Source organism: Myxine glutinosa, chromosome 11 (genome assembly GCF_964187855.1).
Source record: "Myxine glutinosa chromosome 11, kmMyxGlut1.1, whole genome shotgun sequence".
Classification (NCBI taxonomy): domain Eukaryota; kingdom Metazoa; phylum Chordata; class Myxini; order Myxiniformes; family Myxinidae; genus Myxine; species Myxine glutinosa.
The window spans coordinates 117462716-117482385 of NC_136271.1; the positions used below are offsets into that span (position 1 = coordinate 117462716).

General features: G+C 45.0%; 2 protein-coding genes across 3 annotated transcripts in view; one reads left to right on the forward strand and one right to left on the reverse strand.

Annotated features, from left to right (window-relative positions):
• The window catches only part of LOC137436937 (protein cornichon homolog 1), a 141592-nt gene that overhangs the window by 47027 nt on the left and 74895 nt on the right, over positions 1 to 19670 (forward strand). For both annotated transcript variants that reach the window (XM_068131175.2, XM_078787072.1), the window contains exon 3: positions 891 to 938. In XM_068131175.2, the coding sequence (XP_067987276.1) occupies positions 891 to 938 (48 nt within the window). The remainder of the gene's footprint in view (positions 1 to 890; positions 939 to 19670) is intronic.
• Positions 1042 to 4427, reverse strand: LOC137419061 (uncharacterized). Its single transcript, XM_078765928.1, has 4 exons — positions 4108 to 4427; positions 3435 to 3810; positions 2346 to 3112; positions 1042 to 2126 (listed from the first exon to the last, which is right to left on the reverse strand). Exons 1-4 carry the CDS (start codon positions 4425 to 4427, stop codon positions 1550 to 1552), a joined length of 2040 nt encoding a protein of 679 aa, XP_078622054.1. The 3' UTR covers positions 1042 to 1549.

The window sequence follows — 19670 nt, forward strand, 5'->3', positions numbered from 1 at the left end:
AGGTAGATGCCAATGGGTCCTGAATTCCGCTCTACATCTCCCGCTAATAAGGGGAGCGGAGCAGCGAGGTGAAAACCCCTGTCCCAGAATTGCAGAAATAATAAGCAAATAAAAGGGTAAAAAAATTCCCGGGGGTAGAGGGTTAGTGGCCATCCGTGACGAGCATATGACTCCGCGGTAGTCTGAAGACCGGCAGAAGTTGGAGGAGCTTTGCAATGTAGGGGTTTTCCTCAACAAGTGTTCCCCATCCACTGGTAGTCCCACGACAAACGCATCTACTCCACCTGGACTTGGTATGATCAACCCTTTTTGTACAGAAATAATTGTTTTCATCACATTGTGAATGGATATGCTCAGAAATTAGATGATGATAAACACCTCGTGTAAAATGTAGGAAATAATAGAAAAGGTTACATTTATTATCTTGCACAAGACATTGTGCAGCATGTGATTTATTTTTCTGAGATTTGTTCCACTTCCATGTAAATATTTATATTGTCTCACTTTCACAATGCCTGTGGACACCATCGTTTGAAACCCTGGATGCAGCAGATGGAATGATATTGAAATGGTTATGTCCCAAATAATGTTTGTATTTTGCACAAAATTGCAGTTCTTAGCAAAAAAACTACAGGTGTTTCATGCTCACCTTGAATTGCAATACATTTCCATGTACAGCAGAGGTAATATTATTGGTGTCACTTCTAAGACTATTGAGATTGCAGAATGAAAATGTGTTTTGAAATGTTGTTCTATCCCTTTGATTCTGGGCTGTGATGTTTTTACCTTGTACATGATCACATTGACACAATGTATGTCTACATCAGACTCGATTATAAAATGAATAAAACCCTCGACTTAGATTGCATTGTTCGTGTTTCTCTCTTCAGCATGAGCGTGTTCGGAAGATCGAAAGAATCTGCCGCATGCTGGGAAAGGTAAGCACATTTTCTTCTGCTTTTTATTTTGTGTGTTTGATTCAAAACTGGTTTTGCTGTGTACTACAAATAATCATAGGTGGGCGCGATTCGGAAAATTTTAAGTCCGCTTACCGCTTATCCGCTCCGCCAGCCCGTGTAGTCCGATTCGCTTATCCGCTTCAGCGGCCGAAAATCTTAGTCCGCTTACCGCTTATCCGCTCCGCCAGCCCGTGTAGTCCGATTCGCTTATCCGCTTCAGCGGCCGAAAATCTTAGTCCGCTTACCGCTTATCCGCTTATCCGCTTCGATTCGATTTTTTTAAAGCGCTTCGACGTTTTTAAAGCGATTTTTGACGTTTCTAAAGGGAATTTAATGCTTTTTAAGCCTAAATAGCCATTTCTAACTACTACAAAGACAAACAAAGCTTTTAAGATCAAAAATATACATTTTTATTTAAATAAAATTTATTCAAAATTTATTGAAATAAAGTTTTCCACTCGACTCTACTCTACTCTACAGTTAATTTAAATATAATTTTAATATATGCAAGTAACATTAAAGAAAAATCAATTTGCCCATCCTTTCTTTGACAAGAGAGTCTACTAGTCAACAGACTAGCAGTCTGTTGACTAGTCCTCGTCTTCCTCCTCCACCTCCACCTCGTGGGCCTTCTTGAGGATTTGGAGGTTGCCCTTCATGAAGACGAGGGCCTCGAAGTTCGGTGCAGCCAGGGCCGACCTCTTAGGCCTGAGGATGTCCGACCCGTAGCTGAACACGCGCTCGACCGAGGCAGAGCTCGGGAGCGGCGTGTTATGCCTGAGAAATAGAGTTACCCAAGCATCACGGAACTCGAGCGGGAAGAGATTGGGCGAGAGCCCCGGGTTCCCCCTCAGCGGCTTCCTCGACCAGTTGTTGACCTCTTCCCTGATCTTCTCCTCGAGGTTCTCCTCCTGCTGCCCCTCCTCCATGGCGAACAGGTAGTCCGTACTGCTCGAGCCGGGCTGGGGTCCCTGCTGGGGGGCAGGGTCCAGGTGCTCGTCAGGCAGGACGAGGGCGAGCAGGTCCCTGATGAGCTTGTCCCTCACCAGGTCGCAGATGGCGTCGTTGTTCTGCCTCCTGCAGATGGCCCTGACCGTGGCGAGCTTGTGCTGGGGGTGCAGCGCCGTGGCCATCAAAAGGTCCATGTCCACGAAGAGGTGGCTGAACCTGAAGTAAAAGAAAAGTTATAAAACAAATGTCAAATAATTTCAGATTTGTAAATTGAAAAATTAAATGTCATTCAACTGATTTTAATTCATTTCAAATGAATCATTAGACCGGCAAGGATTTTTTAATCATTTAATAATAATATAATATAAGAAGAAAGAAGCACTTATTAATTTTCAACTCGTTGCGATAAAATATAATAATAATATAAGAACTAACCTGCCATCAAAGCCCTTTGTTCCCTTCCTGGCACAGGACGGCTGCTGGAGGAGGCTGGCCACCAGGTTCTGGGCGTGGACGATGCTGCCGTCGATGGACAGCGCCTCCAGGGAGTCCTTGAGCACCTGGAGGTGGGGGAGAAGGCACCCCATGTAGGCCTTCTCCTCGTCCTGGAGTACGTCTAGGCAGGCGGCGAGGGGGGCGGTCACCTTGACGTACTCCGACCAGATCTGCACGTCGTACTCCGTGATGTGCGGCAGGGGGTGGGGGTGCTGCCGCTGACAGATCTGGTTCAGGTTGTTCCTCTTGTCCATGTCAAGCACCTCGGTCAGCAGGCACTTGTAGGCGTCGTGGGTAGAGTTCCACCTGGTGACGCCGGGGGTCACAAGCTTCTTGCCCAGGGCCGTCTTAATGTCATTGGCGGTCACTGTCTTCCTGTTCTGGGCGTTCCACAGGCCCTGGGCCTTGGCGGCCGGCTTGCTGAAGGCCGGCCTGGGCTGGCCGCTCCAGCCGGGCACCTTCTCGACGTCCCTGGAGGCCAGCAGGTTCACTGTGTGTGCCGCACAGCGGCGATGCTTGGGGACGTGCACCACCTCTTCCTGCTGGTCCACCTCCTCCAGGGCGTCCACCACGAGGATGGTGTTGGTCTGCACCACCTCTGGGTCCACCTCCACCACGTCTAGCTGCTCGTCATCGTGCCCGAGGGCCCCGTAGTGATTCAAGGCGCTGATGTAGTTGGCGCCGTTGTCAGTGGTGGTGCTGACAACCTGAAAAGCAAAATACTGTTTTAAAACAAAGTTTTTTTTCCATTTTTCACTTACAGTTAATATTAAAAGTTTTCAAACTTAAAATGAATTGTTTTAGCAAAATATAATGTGTATTAGGTGACGTATTACTGTAATACGTCACTTAATACACATTATATTTTGCTAAAACAATTCATTTTAAGTTGCCTGAATAATCGAATAAATCTTGACTATTATATTTAAACACTGTCATAAAAAACGCATACTTTTATTGTTAATTGTAATCTATTGAAAATAAATTTTGTAAACAATTTTAAATTCTAAAACTACAGAGTTTACACACCTTTCTTTTGATGCCGAAGTCATCGTGCAGCTCGGAGATCGCCTCTACCAGGTACTGGCCCGTCTGGCTGACGGTGATCTCCTTGATCCCGAGGACGGCGGACTGCCTCTCGAAGGTGACCCTCTCCAGCCAGGTCACCGTCATCCCCAGGAAGGCCCTGTTGCTTGCCGACCAGCTGTCGGCCGTGGTGGCGACGAACTCCTGTTTGGCGAGGAGGTCCGTCAGGTCGGCTTTGGCCTGGTCCCCCATCGCCCTGATGTCCCGAGTGAGCTTCCGCCGGGAGGGGACCTGGAACTGTGGGCAGGCGTACGCCCACAGGGCCCTGTTGTGCTCGTTGTCTGTCTCCGAGGCGGGCTTCATGCAGCCAATGAAGGACCTGAATTATACATTATATCAATTTATTATAAATTGATATAATGAATGAAAACTCTTAACAATTTATATGTCTCATATAAATTATTTATATGAGACATATAAATTGTTGAAAGATATTTTTGAACAGTCAAAAAAACTTTAACATTGAATTTATAATTATTAACGTGCCTCCGATTGAATCCGATAAATTCCGATTAAATCGGAATAGAACGGACCGATTTATTCCGAAGTTATTAATATATTCTTACTTTAAGTTGACAAATGAAAATGAGTTTAATTAAAATATAAAATTACCTACCGATAGTAAAGGTCGAGACACTTCTTCTGGCTGAACTTCTCCTTGAAGGTCTCCTCGATGCTGGCCTGCCTCCTGGCGCCGGCCATGTCCTGGAAGGACTTGTGGCGGCCGCGTCTGCTGCCGCCGTCGAGGGCCGCCTTGAGGTCGTTGTGCTGGGCATCGTGGTACCTCTGGTAGTGCACCTTCAAGTTTGAACTTGATCCGGGCTGGGCTTTCAGTGTCTTTGAGCACTTGGTGCACGTGGCCTTGCTGTCCACGACCTTGAAGAAGGGGGCGATGTGCCTCCACTTCTGGCTGAGGCTGGAATTGTCTGTGTCCATTGTCACGTTGATCTCAGCCGACTCGATTGAGTCCAGCGACATCCTGCTCTCGCTGCGCGCGAGCTGAGGGGTCAGGGCGCAGATCTCGTGACTGTCCTCCACATCCCCCATCATGTTGACCGCCGGGTTGTGGATGTCGCTGTGCTGGGACTGCTGGTTTGCGTCGCTCGTGTGCCTGTCCCTGGCACTGCCGCTGGGCTGGAGAGTCAGAAATCTCTCAATCTTGACGTATTGCCGCTCTAGCGTCCAATAAAATATTCAGTTTTCACTTACTAGGGCGTGCCCGCACGTACGTGCTTGCCCGTACGTGCGTGCAAAAGAACATGCGTGCAAACAACAACAACAAAAAAAAACTTTGAAACCACGTGGCAGTAACGACCACAGAACCCCCCCCCCCCTCTATTTACATGAAATGGTTTGGTCCATTCGCAAAGCCAAAGCGAACGGCTTGCGAGTACGGTAGAACCCCCCCCCTCTATTTACATGAAATGGTTTGGTCCATTCGCAAAGCCAAAGCGAAGGGCTTGCGAGTACGGTGACCATACCTTGGGAACCACTTGTCCGATTAATTTCAAACCTTGAAAAGGCACATCCTCGGGTCCCCAGCAATATACCTGGCAAGTTTCAATTAGATCGGACCCGTGGTTGTCGAGAAACAGCGGTCACAGACAAACACACACACACACACACAGACACACACACATACACACAGAGATTACTGGAATTATAGATAGATTATTCACTTAAATAAATATTCACAATTCTAGAGTAACGGCTCAGGCTAACAGCTGATTTGGCGAATCGCGATGCGCTTTAATTTTTCGGTAGTCCGCTTACGCTTATCCGCTTCGGTTTCCGGGGGTTGTTCCGATTCGCTTATCCGCTTCGAAAACGTTTGTCCGCTGCAGCGGATAAGCGGATAAGCGGACTTTCGAAGCGGACCGCCCACCTTTGCAAATAATGCACCACCGAATGGCAGGTTTTTCTTACCTGGAAGGTGAGATGAGAAGGATTTTTCTTTAAGTTGTTCCGCATCTTCCATTATACAACACAATCTTTTCTTGAAGTTGTTCCACAACTTCCGTTACTTTTTCAACATTATCAATTTTCGAAAATCAGTGAGTTTCCCAACGTCAATAATTTTGGTACTTCTGTTAAAGAATAAAGTATAAATGTTAAACATTTGTACACCCATCACTTATCGTTCTCCCACCATTTAATAATTGTGAATAATTAATCTTTGACGTTACATTCAGAAAGCAGATCATGATGTTCGGAAGACCGATGCACACACACTTATTGATTGCAGTTGACTCTCGCCAATTCAAACACCCATTCATCATATCCAACTGGAAAGCATCCCAAAATGAAAAGACTATCCGCTTGGAACAGTACTCGAAATAAACTTGACCAAAACAACAGCTAGAAAAAAAAATTGTATATATTTGTACATTTTATTCATTTATGTTCTTCATAATCTCATACCAAAGATTTGTTGAAAAGTTGATGACTTCAGAACAAACAAAAAAAGTTGATGGAATGGCTTCAGAACAAGCACGTGAATAGCAAAGTTCATCCAGCCAAAGCCCAGACCTGAATCCCATTGAGAATCTGTGGAAAGACTTGAAGATTGCTGTTCATCATCGCTGCCCATCCAACTTGACAAAGCTTGAGCAAACCTGCCAGGAAGACTGGGAGAAACTCCACAAATCCAGATGTGCAAAGCTGATAGAGACATACCCAAGAGGATTCAAATCTGTGATCGCTGCCAAGGGCGCTTCTACTGAGTATTGACTGAGGAGGTTGAATACTCATATAAATTAGATATTTCTGTATTTCATTTTCAATAAAAAAAATGTTATTTCAAAAAACATTTTTTCACTTTGTCATTATGGGGTATTTTGTATAGATTGGTGACAAAATTTGAATTTAATCCATTTTAAATTCAGGCTGTAACACAACAAAATGTGAAAAAGTCAAGTGGTGTGAATACTTTCTGAAGGCACTGGGTGTATATATATATAATTATATATATATATATATATATATATATATATATATATATATATATATATATATATATATATATATATATATATAAATATATATATATATATATATAAATATATATATATATATATATATAAATATATATATATATATATATATACGTATATATCTATCTATATATATATATATATATATATATATATATATATATATATATACATACATACATACATACACACACATATACAGACAGACAGACAGAATAAGCTTTGCAATACATGTCCCCTAATGATGTGATATTTTTTCTACATTTGTAATACATTTGAAGTCCAAAAAAGGCATACTTCCATGAAAATTGGTGAAACGCCGTGATAATCGAACTTGTTTTCCCTTGTATGGGAAAAAGTCTGAAAACCACAGGTGGGATGGATGCATGGACGAACAGACAGACAGACAGACAGACAGACGGAGAGCAAACCCATAGCCACTTCTGGTGAACCGGTAGGGGACTAAAAACAGACCAGACCAATCAAGCTACTTGTGAATCTTCGAATTTTACAATTAACAAATGGAACCAATGCAATCAATACCCTTTCTTTTCATGAAGGTAACTACCTAATTGTTTTTCATGAAGGTAATTATAAAAATGAACCCTGACAAACAGTACATTGCCAATGTAAATTAACGAATCATACTTGGATTCATGACATGATTATGACAGCCCATTGCCATTTTATAAGCCTCAGTTATTATAATATCGACCAAGAGAGAGGCTGTGTCTGACTTCAAATAAGTTGCCATCATTAAGACTTTATGAGTATGCTTCATGAAAATGTCAAGAGATGGGGGGTTTTTTTTTTTGGAAAGTTTTGTAAAAGAAGACTTATACACTGCTGCTCGTTCTGAAAATTCAAAGATTAAATTATTCTTGGATTCAGGACACATTGCATCGAGTGCTTGTCGAAGAAGATTTGAGGTTCTTGCTGTCATGAAGGCCCATTCCATTGCCTTATTATAAGATTAGATGATAAATAATAAACATTTCATGAATACAATGTAAAATGTCATTTAGATTATTTTTTTATCCGACAAGATTGCTTGAAAAATTGCCTGCATTGAACTTTGGACATTCATTATCATTACCTCCATCACCTAAGGTGGACGGAGGATATACTGTATTTTCTCCCTTGTTTGTCTGTGTGAGTGAGATGTCTAAAAACGTTATGTAGGAATTCGGCCAGAACCTGGTGTACAGGTTGGGTTTGTGACAAGGGACGAACTGATTTGATTTTGCTGAAGATCCAGATCCAGATACGACAATTTTTAAATTATTTTAAAAGTGATTCTTCATAATTGAAAGATCTGGAGATAATGATATATAGCAAGATATTTCAAAACGATCTGGGTGGGTTATGACAAAATTTTGTAGATGAGTTGGATCGGTGACAAGAGCAAGTTGAATCGATTTTGGTTCAGATCCGACGACAAACATAAAACCAAACATGTTGTGCATTCTTCTTCAGAACTACTTAACTGATCACCATGAAATTTTGCAGACTGCTTAAGCACTCCTAAACTGTATTGACGTATGAGTTGGGGTTCAATGTGCGTGGCAGATTCAGACAGACTGGAAGCCGACAGCACTGATCACAGGTAAATTTAAGCATCCCCCCAAATAATAGGGAGAGGCTCATACCTGTTGTAGGCGTTGTTTCTACAATTAGTTCCACTCCCCCCCCCCCCCCCCCCCCCAGTTTTTAATGGTACCGCAGGGTTTCTTCGACCCTTAGGAATACTAAACCACAACTTCGGTTTGTTTTTTTTCCTTGGGACGTTAACAATGAAAATTTGCAAAAATTATGTGCATAGCAATAGTTTAAAAATGTATTTAAAAATATATTTTTAAAATTAAAAATTTTAAAGTATCGGCAATTTTTTTTTTATATGAAAACAATTAAAGACTAAAAAAAGAATAGAAAGTCGAGTCATACCAAATACTTTTAAAATGGTATGTGCTGCTTCGTTGGGGTCTACCGGGGGCCGGGGGGTTGCCCCCCAAAAGAGGTATTTGTTTTCTTCTCAGAAACTACACGTGCAATTTCGATGAAACTTCAACACAACCTTAATCGCCCATGATGTACCAATGTTTGTTCAAGGCATTAGAAAAATTGGGGTCTTAGGAGGTATATGGGGTTGGGGGAGAGGGGGTTCCCCCCCCCCCCCAATTTTTTTTCTTTGTTTGTTTAAAGTCTTATGATTATGTTCGTATGATTCTACATGCTGCCCTGTCTTCTAGCAACCAATGAAATTGCTTATAAAATACCCTTAGTCGGTGCAGTATACTGTTTAATCGACCAGGTGAGTGCCAGTTGTATTGCCCCTATGTTTATTATTATTACGAGCAGAGTACCCGCCCTATGGGCGTTCATGTTCCAAGCGTACAACACATTTTCTGCCATCTCTTATTGGAGGATATTTTCTGTGGATACATCTGATTTGACTTGGATTTCTTGATTATTTCCTTTGGTAATATTTCTGGATCTCTGTTCAACTTAGGTGGCCTTGGTTTTTGAGGCATCTCAATTTTCCAGAAAAAAACAAACATCAACCGTCAACCTAGCTATCAAAACCCACGACCAAACCACACTCACCTCTTCCCCCTCCTCCCCCCTCCACCATCTCCTCAAAATCCCCCTTCAACCAACACCCGAGCTAGAAATACCCACGGCAACCCCACACCTCCGCCCCACCCTCCCCTCCACCATCTCCTTAAAATCCCGCTTCAACCGTCACCCTAGCTAACAATACCCACGACAACCCCACATCTCCCCCACCCTCCCCTCCACCATCTCCTCCCCACCATCCACTCCACCAGCTCCTCAAAATCTCCCTTCAACTGTCACCCGAGCTAGCAATACCCCACGACAACTCCACACCTCCCCCCCCCCCCCCCACCATCCCCTCCACCATCTCCTCAAAATCCCCCTTCAACCGTCACGCTAGCTAACAATACCCACGTCAACCCCAGACCACCCTCTTTCCTCCCCTCCACCATCTCTTCACAAACTCCCATCGACCATCACCCTAGCTAACAATACCCACGACAACCCCACACCTCCCCCTCCCCACCCTCCCCTTCACCATATCCTCAAAATCCCCCTTCAACCGTCACCTTAGTTAACAATACCCACGACAACCCCACAACACCCTCTTTCCTCCCCGCCATCATCCTCTCACAATCCCCCATCAACTATCACCATAACTAACAATACTCATGACCACCCCACACCATCCCCCAACAACCATCACCCTAGCTAACAATACCAATGACCAACCCACACACCCCGCCCCCTCCAACATCCCCAGTCATTATCGGAATCCGAGCAGCTCGGAATGCACTGTCTCTATGTACTGTCGCCAGCAGGATCACAGTGAGTTCACAATATGATGTCACTGGCAAACTCGAAAATGGACACTCTCGGGCTTTTTTCAGCACTTTGTGATTCACAAATAAAATAAAATCCCCTTCAAATTAGACTGTGATTGATTGTCAATGGTTTTCAGAAGAAAAATAAATTGCATTTGGGTTCCCCTTTAAGAGTCTTTTGGGTCTTCGGTGTCTTTTCAGTATTTTGGGTCTTTTTGGTCTTTTCAGTCTTCAGGATGTTTTTGGTATTTTTGGTCTTGGTGTCTTTTCAGTCTTTGGGGTCTTTTTGGTCTTTTGGTGTTGAGGGTCTTTAAGGGTATTTTGGGTATTTTGGGTATTTGGGGTCCATTGGGTCTCCGGGGTCTTTCCGGTGTTTGGGGATTTTTGGGGTTTTCAGGATATTTTTGGGCTTCAGGGTCGTTTAGGTATTTTCAGTCTTTGGGGTATTTTAGGTCTTTTGGGTCTTTGGGATCTTTTCGGTGTTAGGGGTTTTTGGGGTCTTTTTGATCTTCGGGGTCTTTTGGGTATTTTCAATCTTTGGGGTCTTTTAGGTCTTTGGGTCTTTTGGGGTCTTTTCAGTGTTTGGGGTCTTTTCAGTCTTCGGGGTCTTTTAGGTCTTCGGGGTCTTTTGGGTCTTCGGGGCCTTTTGGGCCATCGGGGCCTTTTGGGGTCTTTTCAGTCTTTGGGGTCTTCTGGATCTTCGGGGTCTTTTCGGTGTTCGGGTGTTTTGGGTCTTTGGGGTCTTTTCAGTCTTTAGGGTCTTTTGAATCTTTTAGGTCTTCAGGGCCTTTTGGGTCTTCGGGGTATTTTGGGTCTTCAGGGTCTTTTAGGTATTTTCAATCTTTGGGGATTTTTAGGTCTTTGGGTATGTTGGGGTCTTTTCAGTGTTTTGGGGTCTTTTAGGTCTTCGGGGTATTTTCAGTCTTCAGGGTCTTTTAGGTCTTCGGGATATTTTCAGTCTTCGGGGTCTTTTAGGTCTTCGGGGTCTTTTCAGTCTTCGGGGTCTTTTAGGTCTTCGGGATATTTTCAGTCTTTGGGGCGTTTTGAGTCTTTGGGGTCTTTTAGGTATTCGGGGCCTTTTGGGTCTTTGTGGCCTTTTGGGTCTTCGGGGTCTTTTCGGTCATTGGGGTCTTTTAGGTCTTTTGGGTCTTCAGGGCCTTTGGGGTATTTTGGGTCTTTTCAGTCTTTGAGGTATTTTAGGGCTTCGGGATCTTTGTGTCTGCAGGCTGTTTTGGGTATTTTCAGTCTTCAGGGTCTTCGGGGTCTTTTCGGGTATTTAGGGTCCTTGGGGTATTTTGAGTTCTTGGGGTCTTCTCGGTATTTTGGGTCCTCGGGGGGGGGGGGGGGTGGCGGGTGTGGGAAGGGGGTCTTTTGGGTCCTCTGGGTACTTTAGGTTAAGTATTTCAGGTTACATTTGTGGGTGGAGTCAGGTCTGTCCAACCAATGGGTGAAGAGCGGAAATACATATATACATACATACATACATACATACATACACTTGCTCCATTATATATAGATTGTTATATAAAAGCTGTTTTTATTAAATGTGAAATTAAATTCATTTGTAACCTTGGAATTTATTAGTGCTGAGGAAGCGCCTCTAGCGAATGACTTCCAGCCAGTGTAACGCGAATTCCTGTCACAGGAATTCTGAGATCATATAAGTGTGACGTGGCAGTTCCTGATTGGTTCGTGTTGGGGAACCCCTTCTCGCTGCCGACGTGACGTAAATTCGCGCACGCGCACTGGTGAAGCGCGAGATTCGGCCCAAGGTTCTTATTATTATTATTATTTATTATTATTTTTGTATACAAGATCGAGGCTCGAACCATGATCGAGGCTCGAAATTCCATGCCCGAACCTCAGCGCAATCCAAGAGGATTCACTTGTTTTCATCGTAATAAGCCAATCGGTTAAGGTATATTTTGGCTCCTTCATTGGACATATTTCTAAAAATACACGAAATTACTTTTAATGGAGGCCTCTTTTGGCAATTCCACCGGCCGTCACAATTTTCCAGGAAAAGGCAGAGTTGCAAAATATACCATTTGCCGAATTCCCTTGAGCCTTCAGCATTCTTAAAAATAATTCGATGTAAATAAATAAAATTAATATATGAATGAAATGCAAAATATCTCTGTATCAAGAGAGACTGCCGAAGTCTCCTATAGGATTTGTCGGCGTATTAGGAAAACGCTATTGCCATTTTAATAATAATAATAATAATAATAATACATTTATTTTATATAGCGCTTTTCAAGAAGCCCAAAGGCGCTTTGACAGAGTACAAAAAACAAGTGCAAAAAGACAAAAATCAATAGGTAAATAATCAAAGCAAAAGGAAGGAGAAGGAGAAGAGATAGTCAGGGGTTAAATGCTGTGGGTTAAATGTTGAATGCAGTGTTGAACAGGTGGGTCTTGAGTGATGTTTTGAATGTGGTGAGTGAGGAGGAGTCTCTGATGGTGTGAGGTAGTGAGTTCCAGAGGGTGGGAGCAGCGATGGAGAAGGCCCTGTCCCCCCAGGATCTGAATTTGGTCCGCATGGGGGGGGGGGGGGGGTCAGGAGGTTGGTACCAGCAGAGCGGAGGTTGTGGGTGGGAGTGTGTCTGGAGAGGAGGTCAGCCAGGTAGGATGGGGCCAGGTTATGGAGGGCTTTGTAGGTCAAGAGGAGGATTTTGTACTGGATTCTCTGGGGGATGGGGAGCCAGTGAAGCTTGTAAAGGACGGGGGTGATGTGGTCCCTGGTCCGGGAATGGGTGAGTAGACGGGCAGCGGAGTTCTGAATGTATTGGAGTTTATTGGTGATTATTGAGGGTGAACCATAGAGGAGGCTGTTGCAGTAGTCCAGACGGGAGGTGATGAAGGCGTGGATGAGGGTTTCTGCAGCCGTGGAGGAGAGGGATGGACGGAGACGGGCAATGTTTTTCAGGTGAAAGAAGGCTGTCTTTGTGATCTGTTTCGTGTATTTGTCGAAGGAGAGGGTTTGGTCAAAGATGATGCCAAGATTCCGGATGTGAGGGGAGGTGGATACTGGGAAACCGTCGATGTTGAGGGTAAAGTTATGGGTGGATTTGGTGAGCGTTTTTGGGCCAATGATGATTATTTCAGATTTATCATAGTTATGTTTGAGGAAGTTGATTTGAAGCCAGGATTTTATTTCAGTGATGCAGTTTGTCAGGCTAGAGTGGGTGGCGGTGGAGATGGACTTGGTGGACATGAAAAGCTGGATGTCATCGGCGAAGCAGTGGAATTGGAGACCATGACGGCGGATTAAGTGACCAAGGGGGGACAGGTACAGGATGAAGAGGAGGGGGCCAAGAACTGAACCTTGGGGGACACCTTGGGGGAGGGGAGCAGTGGGGGATTTGCAGTTATTGATGGAGATGAACTGGCGTCTGTCAGAGAGGTATGATTTGATACAAGAGAGGGCAGTGCCGGTAATGTTAAAGGTGGTTTCAAGTCGGGTGAGGAGGATGGTGTGATTGATGGTGTCAAAGGCGGCGCTGAGGTCGAGGAGGATGAGAATGTTGAGGTTGCCAGCGTCAGAGGAGAGGAGAAGGTCGTTGGTGATTTTGAGGAGAGCAGTTTCAGTTCTGTGGTTGGAGCGGAATCCGGATTGGAATGTTTCATACAGGTTATTGGCAGAGAGGTGATGCTCTTTAACTGATTTAACTTTAACTGAACTGGTGATTTAACTCGCTATTTTTCTTTAAATTCCTGTTGCTAACATCTCACGTCATGAAGAGTCATTGATGTATACACAAAGAATTAAGTTAAGCACCCCCCCGTTTTGTTACAACCTCGCACATTACAAGTTTGTTGTCGTCAAAACAGTGTAATATACCCATGATATTGCTATATTTTCTGGAGAAGTGATATTATGGTCACATAAAAACATAACAATCATGCCGTTTTCAATATTTTATTCTGAATAATTTAAGGTGAAATTTTTTGGGAATTTTAGGCATATTTTCACCTCAATTTAAGTATGGAGCTATAGGTCCATCACGGACAGTGTGGATGACGTTTATGTTTTCTAACGTACAGTCATTGTTCTGAGAAGACCTCTAGCGATCTTTGCGTCAATAACGTGTGTAGGACCCACGTGATCGGATCACTGACTCAACCCTACGTCTCATAGACCCTGTAAGCCGTCGTATGCGTTGCTGTGGCAGGTTGTTCCATTCCCGATGTAATGCACGTTCCAATTCATCCAGATTGGCTATTGGAGGGACCATCTTCGCAATTTGTCGTCCCAACATGTCCCAAACGTGCTCGAGGGGGTTCAGGTCAGGACTGTACGCAGGCCAGGGGATGGTTGTCACAGCACCTTGCTCCATCCGATCACGTGGGTCCTACACACGTTATTGACGCAAAGATCGCTAGAGGTCTTCTCAGAACAATGACTGTACGTTAGAAAACATAAACGTCATCCACACTGTCCGTGATGGACCTATAGCTCCATACTTAAATTGAGGTGAAAATATGCCTAAAATTCCCAAAAAATTTCACCTTAAATTATTCAGAATAAAATATTGAAAACGGCATGATTGTTATGTTTTTATGTGACCATAATATCACTTCTCCAGAAAATATAGCAATATCATGGGTATATTACACTGTTTTGACGACAACAAACTTGTAATGTGCGAGGTTGTAAAAAAACGGGGGGGTGCTTAACTTAATTCTTTGTGTATATTATGAACCTAAGAAAGGTATATTGAGAAAAAATTTAATTGATTAAATGAAAATAATTTTAAGGAATGGAGCAAAAAGAGAAAAGGGAATGGAATTGGTATGTATATGGCCTCGGAAGGAAAGAGTAATTTATCGGACCCATGAAGAGTGATGGAGTCATTATTTTGCCGTTTTTCCAAACACATGACCTTTTGCCTTTTTCCATACACATGTCCTTTTGCTTTTTTCCATATACATGATCTTTTGCCCTTTTTCCATATACATGACCTTTTGCCTTTTTCCATATATATGATATTTTGCTCTTTTTCCATATACATGACCTTTTGCCCTTTTTCTATATCCATGACCATTTGCCTTTTTCTATATACAGTACATGATCTTTTGCCCTTTTTCGATATCCATGACCTTTTGCATTTTTCTATATACATGAGCTTTTCCCCTTTTTCCATATACATGATCTTTTCCTTTTTTCCATACACATGACCTTTTGCCTTTTTCCATATACATGATCTTTTGCCCTTTTTCCATATACATGACCTTTTGCCCTTTTTTCATTTCCATGACCTTTTGCCTTTTTCCATACACATGATTTTTTGCCCTTTTTTCATATACATGACCTTTTGCCATTTATATATATACATGACCTTTTGCCCTTTTCCATATACATGACCTTTTGCCCTTTTTCCATATACATGACCTTTTGCCTTTTTTCATATACATGACCTTTTGCCCTTTTTCATATTGTTACGGTTTTCCGCCACCCTTCTTACCCTTACCAAGGGGGGATTAAGCCCCTTGTTCTTTCTGGGCCTGGCGTAACTGAGAGACTTGAAACACCTCTTCTGGGCAAACATAAGGTAGGGTTTTGGGACCAAGTCTCGCTCGTACCTAAATACCTGCGCCGCCACAGAAGCGGGGAACCAAGCCTCGCACGAGCCACGTGTAATTTGAGTACACCGAGCGGATTGCGTACCACATGGTCCGTGCAGTCACCGTTAAATATTGGACCCCGATTAGAGCGGTTTTACTCGTACCACGCTTAGTCAATGAGGAAATCACAAAAGCGGTAGAATCAAAGGAAGAACACAGGTTTAATTATTATTCCCAATATTATGTACAATGATCGGGAGAAGCAGGGACACAGAGCAGAACTTAAGCAGTCTTATTCTTAATACCCAGACTCGGGCCCGTTCACACTCACACAGGGAATTGCAGGCAGGATGATGCTCAGGCCAAACGCGCCGGCTTGGTCATCCAGGAACGGCCCCGTCCGGCTCTCCTCGGTCACAGCACGTCCCACGATGATGGCAAGCAGGCGGTGGGAGGATCCTCGTAGCGCGTCTCCCGAACAAAAGGCAGATGATGAGGCAGGAAGGCGGGAAGGAATGTACGTGTCTCTCGGCGCAGCTGGCGGTTCCACTGCGCGTTTAGCAACCAGCGCGCTATCACTCGCGTAACTCAATGCACTATAGCGGCTCGGCTTCAAGCTCAACCGAGCATCACTTTCATATGAGCGCGTATCCTGGTTCATGCGCGTCTTTCTCCGATCTCGTATCTTTCAAGCTCTACTGCTGACCGCGCTCATTCAACTCCTCACTCAATGCCAACTCACCGCCAACTGCTCGACTCGATGCTCAACTCCACTTACTGCTCGACTCGATGCTCAACTCCACTTACTGCTCCTGGTGGCTTTGCACAACGGCTTATATCTGCCACGCCCTGAGCCTTCTCGAACGTTCCAACCACGCCCTGTGATGCAGTGCTGCAGCCACACCCCCGGAGCCCTGATTGGCAGCTCGAGCTTACCGTCAGCTTCTTTGCCGCCCTCATTCGGCCCCGACCCCACCCTACTAGGCCTGCCTCGTGTTAATTCGCGCCAAAAAGCCAAAGGCAGCATAAAGAGGCGTAAGAGGCATGAGGCAATGGGGCATGAGGCAATCCCAATGGGATAAGGCAATGGAAGTATGAGAAGGACCTACTCTCCTTACTCTACTCAACACAAAACTAACACAGGAAAAGGACTATGCTCACAAATACTAAGAGATAACTGCACTATCGCGAGGCTACATGTTGTTTGTATGACTAACTATGAGGGGGAAATTTAACCATTATTATACAAAACTCAAAACCGCAACACTACCCCTCTCCCTCGTCAGACTCGTTCCCGAGTCGAACCTAACAAAATTGGAACGACCGGTTTTGAGAAAGATCTGGAAATTAACTTTTACTTTTACATGTGACATATAGATGTGATTCCTTCTAACATTTACTCTAACCCATGTATGCGACAGTTTTATAACACTAAATATGTCCCACCTATTGCGTTGAGTAGCTACTCTAACAGAATAAATAAATAAATAAAAAACACGTTGAGTAGCTACTCTAACAGAATCACGCCCACAATTAACCGAATCCGGAATTTGTCAAACTAAACATATAGCCGGTGGGCAGCATTTTTACATACGAGCACAGAAAAAAACTTAACCTTATTTACAGTTCTATGATCCAGGACCTGTCCTTTTTGGAAAGAAGATTGGAGGGGAGAGAAAGCACAGCAAAGCACAAAAACACACTCATAATCACATTTGCTGCTTGCTTCTTGCATCTTACTTCTTGCATCTTCTGTGTGCATATATCAAACCGGCTAGCCCCCGGACCGGCATACAGGCCATTCCTGCTCTTCAGGGCTAATTAAACTTTCAAATCTTCTCGTCCCTAGCACACCATAATAAAAACACACAAATAATTCGTTTTATTTCATTGCCAAGCAGGGCCAACTTTAGGTGGTCCGACTGCATGACATTGATGCCACTCAAAACAAGTGGTCCGGAGATGCAAGGTGAATTTGCAGCAAGGTACTGCACAGTAGAGGTGTAAGGCCACAAGACTTGTGGTCCATAAGTGTGTATGGTGCAGCAAAGTGTTTGTGGCAGCAAACTGCTGCACAGATCGCTGGTGCTGCACAGTTCCACCTCCAAAATGGTCCTGGGGTGGGGGGAGAGACAAAGCACGACCAGCAAAGCGGAAAGGGCACAAAGGTACACAGCAAACAAGGTAATGCAGCATGAGGGGCGTGGAAGAGCAAGCAGAGCAAGCTCATCCCTAACCGTCCGTACCCCCCAACGTCAGCTTACACTACCCTAGCCCTTTTTTGTATTTACAAATTCGTCTCTACGTCTTGTCTCCCATATCCCCCTCTAATCCAAATTCGTCTCCAAATCCCTCCCAGGAAGGAAGGAATGGAACAAACACAATGTCCCCTTACGTCATGATGCGTCTGACCACTCAAACAGTTCACTTGGTATTGGTGTGGAGCTTCGTCCTCCTCGGTGCATGGCTGTGGATAGCGCGAAGGGAATTCCTCAATTCCTAACTACACTAACTGACATTAACTCTTAAACTACCTGGGGTCGTACCCTGCCAATCGGCCATCTTTAAACTATGTGGTTCTAAAAACCGAATTCCCATTGCCCACTCTGCGGTGCCCATGAAATTTGGGTCTCACTCCCCCATTTTTCTCACTGTGCCCTTGCACAATTTCGGGGCTGGGTCGTGTGGCTCCACTAGCAGGTCTACCTACCTGCGCACCTCCGCCACTGAAGTCGCCACCCGAGCTTACCTGCTCCTGCGACTACCTAAACTGGGGAAGGCCCCTCCTGGCTCTTTACCCCCTGATGCCCACCCTGGCATTGGGCAACTCGGGTCCCTCCCCTGGATCCTCGGGCCCCACTGAACAACTCACAACTACTCTAACTGGCTCCCAGAGCCTACCTGCGGCCTCACCTGGCCGACAAACTACCAGTGGCGGAGTGCCCCAATAACCATACGCACCAATTAAACCACACGCCCAGCCATTTCACTGACTCTTGCACCCTCCAAAGCACTACTTTGCCACTACCTGCACCACAGGAGTCAATAAGCTTTTAAATTTACCTGAGCCCTCTACCTGACTTTACACTACCCACCTCGGGCATTTGTGAATGGGTTCCATCTCCCCCCATTCACTCCTTCGCACCATGCATTCCACACCTTCTATTCCACACCAAGCATTCCACACTACTCATTCCGCACACCAATTATGTCGCACACCTTTTTTTCGCACTCCTTTTGTGCTCATGCACCTCTTTCCTCCCACACCTCAAACACAATTCCATTTATTTCAATACACAATTCCTCACCAAGCACACAGCATCATCTATCTAACTGCTTTTCCCCTAAAACTCGTGCTTCCCCGTCATCCCGTTAAACTAAGCACTCCCTTCGTCATTATCATCCATCTAAGCTATCTACGTCCCCACTTACAGGACAAATGTCACTACTTAAATCTCATGTCCTCTACTGTCTTCTAATTCCCTAACAATTATCCTAGCCCTCCCTCGGCTAGCTTTGGTGCCCCATGGAGGTAACCATCGCTGGCCCCCCATGTGCCTAACACTGCCATCCCCCTAATCTAATGCTCATGGGCCCTGATCGTGTGAGGAATGGTTAAACTACCATTCCCCCACATAGGGTACACTATTTCCATTCGTCCACTGCACTTGAGCCTCTCCGTGTGGAAATACATCGTCACAGCTCGGCTTCGAAAGGCCGAGCGATCCATGCGGTTGGTTTGTCTCCTGTGTGGGGTGTCCGTCCGGCATTTTCGATCCAAAGGGGGAGGCATGGACGGGCCGAGGTTCAGGGCCCATCTCTGCGTGGGGCCTCGCGGTCCCACGCACGATTGCCCAACTGCCCACGGTCGGAGCACTGCACTCGGCAGGGTGCGTGGCTCCGAAATCTCCTACCTCCCCTTGAACCTCGCCGATTGCCTTTACCGCCACGGCGCGAAACCAACCATACAGGGTGGGGGCCGGCACGAATCGTGAACGTCGGTCCTTATGACACGGCCGTGGCATCGATCCCCACCGGTCCCTGCCGCACACAACTCACCGAGGGCTCACGTCGGCTATCCGTCGCGCTAAACGCTACCCCGGTCGGTGTCGATGCTTGAGCCGCGTTCTCACCACACGCGACCCACTCCGCACTCGCACACCGAGGCATCCCTGCGCCTCCCATACATTCTGTTACCGCACACTCTCCTTCCACGTCCTCTGGTGTGCATTCTCCCT

What these genes read in the sequence shown, in the direction of transcription:
- LOC137419061 (XM_078765928.1), bottom strand. Translation starts at nt 4,427, where the DNA reads ATGGACACAGACAATTCCAGCCTCAGCCAGAAGTGGAGGCACATCGCC. An exon ending in TGTCTCGACCTTTACTATCG is followed by an intron (nt 3,811 to 4,107) that starts GTAGGTAATTTT and finishes TGTATAATTCAG; the next exon opens with GTCCTTCATTGGCTGCATGA. An exon ending in ACTTCGGCATCAAAAGAAAG is followed by an intron (nt 3,113 to 3,434) that starts GTGTGTAAACTC and finishes TTTGCTTTTCAG; the next exon opens with GTTGTCAGCACCACCACTGA.